Here is an 11907-nt window from a genome sequence, read left to right on the forward strand (position 1 = left end):
TGGAATTGAATCTGGCAAGGGAGGTCAAAGACAACAAGAAGGGCTTCTATAAGGGCTTCTACTTAGTGGGCATGGTTGAAGGTTGGACTCGATGATCTTAAAGGTCTTTTCCAACCTAAATGATTCTATGATTCTGTAAGTACATAGGTGACAAAAGGAAGGCTATGGAAAAATGTGGGCCCTCTGCTGAATGAGGCGGGGGGACCTGGTGACACAGGACATGGAAAAGGCTGTGGAACTGCAGCGGCCCCTTCTCTCCCTTCCCCCCCACCTGCCAGTACCTGCCGCCTTTTCTCTTCTGTCCTGGGACTTCGAGGTGACCTGCTGAAAGAAAATGGCGTCCACCTGCCGCAACTGCAAGGCTGCGGCTGCAACCCAAACGGAAGCACTACAGCCTACCTGTGCTGACGTCTCCCCACAAACAGACCTCCCAAGGACTGATATAGCTGTCTAGACTTCGGGCCGCATGGAGCTCCAGTACCTGGAAGTCCCCCTAGCACCCGAAGGCAGCGGTGGATGTCATAGCTGCAAGCGTGCCCAGCTGGAAGATCTCCTTGGACAAGTAACTATGCTACAAGAGGAGCTCGACAGGCAGCGCGGTATCCGGGAACGCGAGCAGGGGATCGATGCGTGGTATTGTACGCTGTCCCGGGCTGAGCGACAGCCTGCCTTAAGGCTGCGCAAGAGGAAGGTAAGCCTGAATCCAACCTCGAGCTGACTGATGCAAGGCACTCACGAGATGAAGGAGACTGGATGCTTGTCTGTGCTTGGGGTAGAAGGAAGAACCCTCCCCCATCTCCTGAAGTGTCCCTACATAACAGACAGGATGCTCTGGGGTTGGAGACTGAAGAACACGTGAGTAACGGACAGGATCCAGGACAAGCCAACCATGCAAAGCTGACCCAACCACCCACCCGCATTAGAACCAGCGCCGCCAGAAAAGCATGCAAGGTATTAGGAATTGGAGATTCCCTACTGAGAGGCACCAAAGAACCCATTTGCTGTCCAGACAATTTCTCTAGAGAAGCCTGCTGCCTACCAGGAGCTCGCATTCGTGGCATCACTGAGAGGCTGCCGAGCCTGGTGAACCCTGCGGATTATCATCCGCTCCTACTATTCCACGTAGGGTCTGGCGAGGCAACTTAGAACCCTCCCAAGAGACTATATGTCCCTCAGAGCAATGTTAAAAGGATCGGGAGCACAGGCGGTGGTCTCCTCTATCCTCCCAGTCAGAGGAAGGGGACCAGGAAGGAGGAGACGAATTGAACAGGTGAATGCCTGGCTGCGTAGCTGGTGCCATGCTCAAGGTTTTGGCTTCTATGATTGTGGATCTACCTTTGAGAAGCCGGGTCTGTTGGGAGCTGATGGGATTCACCTCACCAAGCGGGGCAAGAGTGTCTTTGCCAACAAGCTGGCCAGACTTACAAGGCAGGCTTTAAACTAGACTCAGCGGGGGAAGGCGACAGAGTTTTGAGTAACAGAGAAGAGCCAGGGTCTGCTGATGCGTTAGGAACCAACGGGGGAACATCTGAGAAATGCCACAAAGGAACTGGGGCTTGATCCTCCAAAAAGGTGACACAGTCGACAGCCCAGCTGAAGTACCTCTACACCAATGCACGCAGCATGGGTAACAAACAGGAGGCGTTGGAAGCCACTGCGCAGAAGGAGCAGAAGGGAGCTGGCAGCTCTTTAAGGACGTTTTTCTTAGCGCACAAGAGCTCTCGATCCCCATGCGTAAGAAATCAAGGAAGGAAGGCAGGAGACCAGCGTGGCTGGGGAAGGACCTTCTGGTCGAGCTGAAGCGCAAGAAGGAAATGCATAGGCAGTGGAAGCGGGGACACGCATCCTGGGAAGAATATAGGGATGCTGCCCGGGCGTGTAGGGATGGGATCAGGAAAGCTAAGGCACAGCTGGAGCTGAATTTGGCAAGGGATGTGAAGAATCATAAGGAGGGCTTCTACAGGTGCGTTGGTCAGAAAAGGAAGAGTAAAGAAAACGTACGCCACCCCCACCCCCCTCCGAGAAAGAAGACGGGAGATCTAGTGACAACCGACATGGAGAAGGCTGAGGTACTCAACGACTTTTTTCCTCCCTTTTCGCTGGCAACCACTGTTCCCACATCTCTCAAGTCCCTGAACCTCAAGGCAGGGACTGGGGGAACAAAGTCCCTCCCATCGTAGGAAACGTTCCGGTTCGAGACCTCCTGAGGAACCTGAACGTACACAAGTCCTGCACCTGGGGAGGAACAACCCCATGCACCGGTATATGCTGGAGGCCGACTGGCTGGAAAGTAGCTTTGCAGAAAAGGACGTGGGGGGCTCCTGGTGGACACCAAGTTGAACATGAGCCGACAACGTGCCCTTGCCGCAAAGAAGGCTAAGGATATCCTTAGCCCGATATAGAGGAAAGCGGGGTTTATGTATGTTACAATACAGTTGTGTAGACCAATCAAATTGCTCACTATCCCCGGGGGCGCAGGGCACCACAGGCCACCCTTGGGCAGCTTTGGAGGCACTGCCTATTTTTCTAAAAGCCTCCTACCCAGCTTAGCGCAAATCCTATCTTGATCTGCCCTCCAGCCCTCCAGCCACCAGTGCTGAACACAGGCTTTGTATTTTATTTTCTCCCAGGAGGCGTGCGGCTTAGAAACGTCTGCAACTGAAGCGGGGCTTTCAGGGAACAATTTAGAGCAACTTCTGTTGGTTCTGCGAAATGTTCTGAAAAGTTAAGGCCTGCCCTGCCCTGGCAAAAGCAGTCATTTGACTGGAGGGAGCAGCACCAAAAAGCCACAAGCACGTTTGGGGTGGACTTGATGCGGTAATAAATAACAAGAAATAGTACTTCTAGCTACAACAGCCTCTTCTGAGACCTCGTTGCCCGCCCGCAGGGTCGCAGCACTACACGGCACAGATCCCTCCGCGGACTCGCCCGACGTCGTCTCCCTCCGCGCCCCGGTCGGATCCCTCCGCGCCCCAAGGGGCACGCAAACTCCCTGAGCCCCGGTAAGCGCCAGGTCGACGAGGGCGGACCCGCCAAGGGGGCGGGGACAAGCGGCAACGACAGGCGAGACAGCCAATCGAGACGCGGGATCGGCCGGCGGCGATCTGGCGGCCCAATGGGCGCCGCGGAGGGCCTGGCCGAGTGGAGGAAGCGCGGGGGCGACAACGGGCGTTGTCGTGGCTGGCGAGATTGTTGGGGCGCGGGCCGCCCGGCCCGGTGGCGCCACTACTGTCTTCGGAAAGATCACCGGCAAGGCGCTTCCCCGCCAACGTCATCTACGAGGACGAGGAGGTAGCCGCGGCTTTGCTCTGTGCGCGGTTCCTCTTCCCTTCCCCCCCCTCCCCCTCCCCCCGCGCTCGCAGGCACCCTGAGCCGAGGCCCCGTTGCGCGGTGCCTGGGAGCGCGGCAGGGCGGGTGGCGGCGTTGCTGCGGGTGGGTGGGTGGAGGGACGGGGGACGGACGGGGCCTCTCTGGGTTGTGGCGCTCTCTACTGCACCATCCCTAAAACATCGCGCTTCTTCGGTACCCCCCCCCGCCCCCGGCTGCTGCGGCGCGTACCGGGTTTCCGGTGTTGCCCGGCTCGCCTCGGTTCCCAGCCCCACCGCGTCGTGTGCGTGCGCGCGTGCGCGTGCGTAGAGGAGGGCCTCTGACGGTAACGCACTTGGTGGCAGCCGCAGACGTCTGCCGCCTGATATCCCTTTGGCACTGCAAGTCGCGCAAAGTTTGCTGCCGAGGGATGGGAGTGGTCCTGCCTCGTGTGGGATGATAGTCTTGAAACCAGAGTAGCGACCGTAATGAGTTAGTTCTGCATAGGAGAAATGCAGGTCTCTGTGCCTCGTAACAGCATTATAGAGATTTCACAGCTCTGCTGTGCTAGGCTTTGGTTCTGAACCCCCAAACCGGATTATTAAAGCAAAGAATTACAGCTTTTCTTATTTTTCTTAACAGAAAGCTAGAAACCGGTCATCCTGCGGGCTGCAAAAGCTTCCCAGATCTTGTTTCTGTGCTGAAGTGGGACCGTGATAACAGCATGCTTGCGAGGTTCGCGGATGCTGGTGCACCACAACGTGCTAGGAACTAGAGTGAGCTGCTTAGACTGTGGGGAAAAAAATGCAGCCGTTGCCTACACGATGTTAACTTTAAGTTAGTATCCCGTATAATTTTGTTATTAAAATGCTGAAGATTAACAGTTAGGGATGCCTTCTGCTTTTGAAGGTAGGGTTTATGGGCAATACAGAAGACAGGCTCGTACTAGGCGCTTGCAGGCTTCCTGGGATTATGCTTTTGTTCAATACTTGAGCTCCCTGTCGCATGGAAAACGAACGGCTGCTGATCTTCCACTTCACCAAACTCTTTGCTGGTTCAGTTAAGCCGTTTGTCTCCTGCCTCTGTGGTGGACCACATCGAATAGAAAAACTGCTTAGGAAACGATCAGCCCAAATTGAAACATACTGGAGGTCGCTAATCTGAAGTACTGGCCCGTCTCCTTGCCCCCATCATCTTGCGTGCACTTCTGGAGGGGGCTCTGTAAATACGTTGTATTTTGTGTATAGAGAGTATTAATATCGTGTAAGAAAAATCAACGTTTCGGCTTGCGTTTGGGGTATCTGGCAATCTGCTTCTGTACGAGTTCGGTGGGGCGTATTGATTTGCTTAAGCTATTGCCTTTCTCTGAAGCCAATTGCGTTTTAACTGTTTACTCTTCCTCCAGCGCCTTGCGTTCCGTGATCTTTTGCCCCAAGCTCCGACGCTTTTCCTAGTCACGCCTAAGGAGCCAATTATCGGGTTATCTGACGCAGAAGATTCTGGTGAATCTGTAAGTACTGCGGAAGCTTTCTGTGGGCTAAACTGTACCTGTAATTAGTTCCTAATTTACTAGGCTCTCTCTCCCACCCCCCCTTTTCCTCTTGATAGGGCACACGCAGTAGGCTATTGTGGGTTTTCTGGCGCTATAATCTTTTGCCTCTAGCTTGTAATGGAGTTGAGCTTTTTGGCTAAAAGTAGCGATATAAAGCAACGCTCCTCCCTGGGTATGTACTTCTGGTGCAAAATGCAGCGTTGTTTTGGAGCGCAGTCTGATGCCTGTCGTCGTGGTTTAGAGTAAGAGTAGTAGTACTTCCTCTAATACGGAGAAGAGGGCTTGGGGTTTTTGGCAGGTCAGGGGTGAGGAAGGGCAAAGCTGGTTGAGAGGTGCTGGATGCTTCACTCTTGGCTGTGAAAGTCAAGTTCAAAGACTTTGTAAACCCACGCAAAAGGCAGCCTAAAGTTTATTTTCCACCAGAATTGCTTATGTTGCCTGAAGATATAATGGGGGCTTTAACCCGGAGACAAACTTAGCTTCTGTGGCCGTTTTGTAGTCCGTTACTGTCCAGCTTGAAAAAAATTGCATGGCTCTTCCCACCCCCCCCACCCCCACACACACAGTGTGCATAATCGGTCTTTGTAGCTTTGCTTGGAAAATGTCAGTTGCAGGCGGGCGGACAGACGGTAATTTGAAGCGCAACGGTTGAATTGCTAGGAATTGGCTACCTGGTTTCTCTAGATGGTTCTCTGCTCTCAGTCCTTCCCTTCCTGCCCTCTCCCCTCTTTGTGTGTGGCTTTTTATTTTATTTATTTATGGGTTTGTACTTCCTTCTCCAGCTTCTTGGGCATTTCATGATTGTTGGCAAGAAGCGTGCTGCTCACCTGGGCCTGACCAATGGATTCCGGATGGTTGCAGATGAAGGGCCCGAGGGCGGGCAGTCTGTCTGTCACGTACATCTACATATTCTGGGTGGCCGTCAGTTGGACTGGCCACCTGGCTAAGATTTTTGCACCACAAGAGTTGCTGCACGTGTACAAATTGCCACTGAATGGATTTCGTCTGTTGCCCGTCAGTCTAGTAGCCGCTGTTGACGTCTAATTTTTTGTGACGTGTGTCTGTGGAAGGTAATAAAAGCTTTGAGCAGCAGTTGCACAATAAAGATTTAGCATGGGGATATCACCTCTGTCTTGTGCGTCTTACTGAGGGAAATAGTTCTGCAAGTTAAAATGGTGTCTCCCTGGAGTGTAAGTATGTGGAACGTTTCAGTCTGTTAACAGCGTTCTATAGACAGATAATGATTTGCCTAGTCATTTGAAGCGTGATGCTGGAACCGCTTAGCAGTCTCCTGCGTCGTGCAGGAAGCAAACTCTTAGCTTTTTGGAAGTGGTACGCAAACGTATGTAAAGCCAGTGTAGGCTGCTGCTAAAACTTTAGAAAACGCTGTATGTGACGCTACAGGCATGCCGTACAAGGGTGGTTTCGGCACAGTGCAATGCGGTGGAAGCATCCAACTCCTGTTGGAGCGCTTTATCAATGGCTGTGTGCTAAGGCCCCGTTGATATCCCTTTTCTGGTGAGGAGGGATATGGTAGGAGAAAAGAGTCGGTCTGAACGGCAGCTGTGGTGCTTCCATAGCGCAGTGGAATATCTCTTGTGTCAGTTTGGGTCAGCTGTTCTGGCTCTGTCCCCTCCCAACCTCTTGCCCACCCCCAGCTTACTGGACTTTGGGGGTGGGGGTGGTTGGAGAGACAGCCTCCGTGCTGTGGGAGCACTGCTCAGCAGTAGCCAAAACGTTGGTGTGTTATCAACACCCTTCTAGCTACAACTACAAAGAATCATAGAATTATTTAGGTTGGAAAAGACCTTGAAGATCATTGAGTCCAACCGTCATCCATGTCCACTAAACCATGTTATGGAGTACCCCGTCTACGCGCTTTTTGAATACCTCCAGGGATGGTGACTCAACCACTTCCCTAGGCAGCCTATTCCAATGTGTGACAACCCTCTCAGTAAAGAATTTTTTCCTAATACCTAACCTAAATCTCCTTTGCCGCAACTTGAGGCCATTTCCTCTCATCCTATCTCCAGCCACCTGACAGAAGAGAACATCACCCACTTCACTACAACCCCCCTTTCAGGTAGTTGTAGAGAGCTATAAGGTCTCCTGTGGGAACACTTGGCTCAGTGACCACCTGTGGAAACAATGATATTATTGCTCTGGTTGGCAGAAAACCATGGGAACAGTGAAGTTCCCAGCGAAGTAATCATGCTGGAAAGACACGGAGCCAAGAATAGTGTAGAGATAAGATAGTTGCTGCTGAGTGAAAAATTTTGGAAAGCTTCTGCCCATGATTGCTGGCTGCTGCGTCGGACACAGCTAGCAGATAAAAGGACTCGTTTTGTTCAATAAAGGGTCTTCGTTTGCAACCAGCTTCGGAGTCCATTTTCAATTGCAACAAATGGCGCCCGAACAGGCTGAGGATCCTCGGGCCTAAGACGCAGTGGGTTCGACTGCACCGGTTGCAAGCCCAGCTGAACTTTTCAAACTGCTGAAAGGAAGCAGAAGACTGCGCAGCCAAATCGCCTCTCGCTGGACAACAGGTGAGCAGCTGGGAACAATGGGGAGTGAAATGTCCCGGGAAGAGAAAACCGTATATAGTATGATGCAGCAGCTCCTGCAAAAATATCAAGCCCATATAACCGAGCATAATTTGAAAATGCTGCTAAAATGGACAAAGGCGACGTGCCCTGATCTTGACTTCGTAACTATCTTTGATCCTGAACAGTGGGTCACGATAGGAGTCAAACTCTGGGATGCAGCAACTCAAGATGACAAAATTGCTCAATCCCTATTAGGGGCTTGGAGAACTGTTTTTGAATGCTTAAAGAAACATGTTGGGACTGGTCCGGAACAGAGATCTGCTGCTGCTGCAGAAGCTCCAGGTCCTGCAGTCCCCGGAGTTTCCGCTCCGATATTGGAACCTTCGGCTCTACCGTTGGTAGGAGCAGTTGGGGGGGGCAGAAGAGGGTAATCATGAGGATGATGATCCTTTCGACCCCGGACCTATTGATCCTGAAGCTGCACCAGACTTGTATCCTCCTGATCCCCGTGATATTTGGGGGAAAATTAAACAAGAGGCTGCTAAGGCAGGGGACACTGACATTTTACAAAACCTGCAAGCTTTTCCAGTCATCTATGAAGCCAATCGCCAGCCCCGATGGGAGGGTCTGCAATTTTCTATTATCAAACTCATGGCTGAGGCATTTGCAGCTATGCATGTCAGTTCCCAAACATGTTTTTCTTGTGGGAAGAAGGGACATGTACGCTGTGAATGTCCAAATAGAAATAAAGGTGAAAAACAAGGGCACACCAAAAGTCCGGGAGTGTGTCCCAAGTGCAGAAAGGGTCGACATTTTGCTAATCAATGCAAATCTCGTTTTAATAAGGAAGGACAGCCAATTCAGGGAAACGGGAAGTGGAGCGCGAAGAGGGGCCACGCGCAGACACAAGCAGCCCCCATTCAACAAGCGGGACCCCAGTCTCAAGTCTATATGCAAGAACAAGCGGCAGCGCCGGAATGGATCTGGCCACTGCAGAATCAGTAACCTTAGAAACATCTGAAGTAAAAGCGGTAGCCACGGGGGTGTGGGGACCGTTAGAGGGTAACAAAAGTGCGTTGTTAATAGGACGGTCATCTACCACGTTGCAAGGGCTTTTTGTGTTGCCAGGTGTAATTGATGCTGATTATCAAGGGGAAATCAAAATTATGGTGTGGACACCTATGCCTCCTTGTTTTGTGCCGGCTGGTTCTCGTATTGCACTATTGGTTGGTTTTAACATTCAGCCATCCTTGGCAGCAGCAAAAACAAGGGGCTCCGGTGGATTTGGCTCTACGGGGGTTCCACATATTTTTTGGGCTCAGCGGGTCTCTAATTCCAGACCGACTCTCAGTTGTAGATGGAATGGGGAAATCCTTGCCAAATAATTGAGTTGTCTGGCACTATTGATACCGGAGCGGATGTGACAGTTATATCGCACTCTGTGTGGTCCTCTCATTGGCCAATTTCCAAAGTATTCACGGCAATTACAGGCATAGGAGGTCACGCCATTCCATTGCAAAGTGTGTATTTGGTGCAAGTGATAGGTCCTGAGGGCAAAAGAGCTACCATTCGTCCTTTTATCCTCACAACTCCCCTAACTTTATGGGGACGGGACTGTCTTGCGCAATGGGGATTAAGCATTGGGTCAAATTTGTTGTAGGGGTCACTGAGGTGCAGCACACCCTGAAATTAACGTGGAAAACTGAGAATCCAGTATGGGTGGATCAGTGGCCCCTGACACTTGAAAAGCTGCAACATTTACAATCATTGGTGGATGAACAGTTAAAGGCAAAGCATATTGTACCTACGACTAGTCCTTGGAATTCACCTGTGTTTGTGATACAGAAAAAGAGTGGAAAGTGGAGATTGTTACATGATTTGAGACGTATTAATGCAGTATTAGAAGACATGGGTCCTTTACAACCAGAACTCCCATCTCCCACTATGATTCCAAAAGATTGGTGTTTAACAGTAATTGATTTGAAGGATTGTCTTTTTACGATTCCTCTAGATCCATGTGATGCCCCCAAATTTGCTTTTTCTATTCCTTCTGTTAATGCTTCTGAACCGAATAAACGGTATCACTGGACAGTGTTGCCAGAGGGTATGAAAAACAGCCCTGCCATTTGCCAATGGTTTGTAGCAAGGGCTCTTTCTCCTGCTCGAGAGAAATTGCCTAATGCTCTCATTTATCATTATATGGATGATATTCTTGTAGCAACACGGACGGAATCAGAGATGCAAATAGCAATGTCTGTCGTGTTAGACAATATTAAACTTCATCATTTGGAGGTAGCTCCAGAGAAGGTTCAAAAAACAACACCTTGGAATTATTTAGGGTGGCGAATAACTAATCAGCACATAATACCTCAGAAGTTGAAAATTATCACAGAGGTTCAAACATTAAATGATATGCAAAAATTACTTGGAACAATAAATTGGGTCAGACCGTTATTAGGCATAACAAATGAAGAGCTGCATCCTCTCTTTCAGCTTTTAAAGGGAGATCCAGCATTGAATTCCAAAAGAACTTTAACTCAGCAGGCGAAGTTAGCACTTCAAAAGGTGGCCACAGCAATGTCTGAGAGACAGGCTCAGAGATGCGATCCTGATCGTCCATTTCAACTGATAGTTTTAAATCCTGATTTTCAACCATATGGTCTCATTTTTCAATGGGACGAGAAACAGAGAGATCCTCTGTTGATAATAGAATGGATTTTTTTTGTTGCATCAATTCAGCAAAACAATAACAACAAAAATTGAAATGATTGTGTCTCTGATTTTGAAAGGACGACACAGGCTGCTATCTTTGAGTGGCCAGGAACCTTCAATTCTCATATTGCCTGTCTCTATGCAGATGTTACAATGGATGTACCAAAACTCTTTTTTGTTTCAAACTGCACTGGAAGGTTTTTCTGGAACCATTTCAATTCATCCACCAAGTCACAAATTGTTACAGTTACAGTTTAATGTACAGGAACTTCCCAAATGTAGTTCTGTTCCTTTAGACGCATTGACAGTTTTTACAGATGGATCAGGAAGAACGGGTCGAGCTGTTATAGTTTGGAAAAATGATCAGAACGAATGGCAATCGGACATTGAGATAGTAAAAGGTTCACCACAAATTGTTGAACTATCTGCAGTTGTTAGGGTCTTTCAGAAGTGGGACTGTCCTATTAATATTGTAACTGACTCTGCTTCTGTTGCAGGAGTTGTGAGCTGTCTTGAAGCCTCTTATTTGAAAGAAATAGATCATAAACCGTTATTCGTGTTATTTCAAACTCTTTTGGCCTCGTTAAATCATAGAAAAAAACCAATATTTTATTATGCATGTGCGATCGCACACTTCACTGCCTGGACCATTAACAGAAGGTAATAGTATGGCAGATTGGTTAGCTGGACTCACTGTCCTTCCTAATGCATTCGAGCAAGCACGATTTTCACACGCCTTTTTTCACCAAAATGCAAAGGCATTGCAAAAAACATTTCAACTCACTTTGAATCAAGCCCGTCAAATTGTGACAGCTTGTCCGGATTGCCAACAGACGACTCCGTCTTTATCATATGGACTCAATCCAAGAGGCTTGCAAGCTTTAGAGATTTGGCAAACTGATGTTACTCACATTACAGAATTTGGTAGATTAAAATATGTCCATGTATCTATTGATACTTTTTCAGGAGCACTTGTGGCCACCGCCCACACAGGTGAAAAATCCCGTGATGTGTGTAAGCATCTCTTACTCGCTTTTGCAACCTTGGGTGTTCCACAGCAACTAAAAACGGTCAATGGTCCAGCTTATGTATCACAAAAACCACAAGAATTTTTACAACTATGGGGTATTCGGCATAGCACTAGTATCCCTCATTCTCCCACTGGTCAAGCGATTGTGGAACGCGCTCATGGTTCGCTAAAAGCGATGTTATTAAAACAAAAAGGGGGAGTAGGGAATCTCTCTCCACAAGAAAAGTTAGCTAAAGCCACTTATGTTTTAAATTTTCTAAATCACTGGTCTGATGCAGGCGGTCCACCGATTTAGAGACTTTTTATCCACATATCAAGAGCGGCCGGAAATTAGGGGTAAGGCCATGGTTTTAGTTAAGAATCTAGAAACAGGGCAATGGGAAGGTCCGTTTCCATTAATAACCTGGGGGCGAGGTTATGCTTGTGTTTCCACAGATACAGGCCCACGATGGACTCCCGCTCAATTTCTACAACCATCATCATCTGGAACATCCTAGATGGTGTGGCAATATGAATACCACCTCAGGCAAAAACTAACGTGTGGGTCACCTTGGCCAACATGACAGGTCAAGGTTCTCTGTGCATTGCAACCGCATCACAAAGCCCATGAAACAATAGACAGGATGGCTATGGCTCATGCAGCGCGCCTGGCCAGCGAGCGCATGCGTCATAGGCTCCCCATGTTGCAACCGAGGCAGGTTATGGCACCCGCTGGCCATGTGTGCCGAAACCCATTCCTCTGCAAATGTATAAATACTGGG

At 49.3% G+C, this 11907-nt stretch overlaps 1 protein-coding gene across 1 annotated transcript; it reads left to right on the forward strand.

Moving 5' to 3' along the window:
• The first annotated feature begins 466 nt into the window (after positions 1 to 466).
• Positions 467 to 5983, forward strand: LOC138683601 (uncharacterized). Its single transcript, XM_069775587.1, is given in 6 exon segments — positions 467 to 691; positions 1573 to 1734; positions 2997 to 3260; positions 3262 to 3291; positions 4712 to 4816; positions 5641 to 5983. Coding segments are annotated over 6 exon segments (951 nt in total). The 3' UTR covers positions 5806 to 5983.
• The last annotated feature ends 5924 nt before the right edge of the window (positions 5984 to 11907 follow it).

This window comes from Haliaeetus albicilla, chromosome W (genome assembly GCF_947461875.1).
Source record: "Haliaeetus albicilla chromosome W, bHalAlb1.1, whole genome shotgun sequence".
Classification (NCBI taxonomy): domain Eukaryota; kingdom Metazoa; phylum Chordata; class Aves; order Accipitriformes; family Accipitridae; genus Haliaeetus; species Haliaeetus albicilla.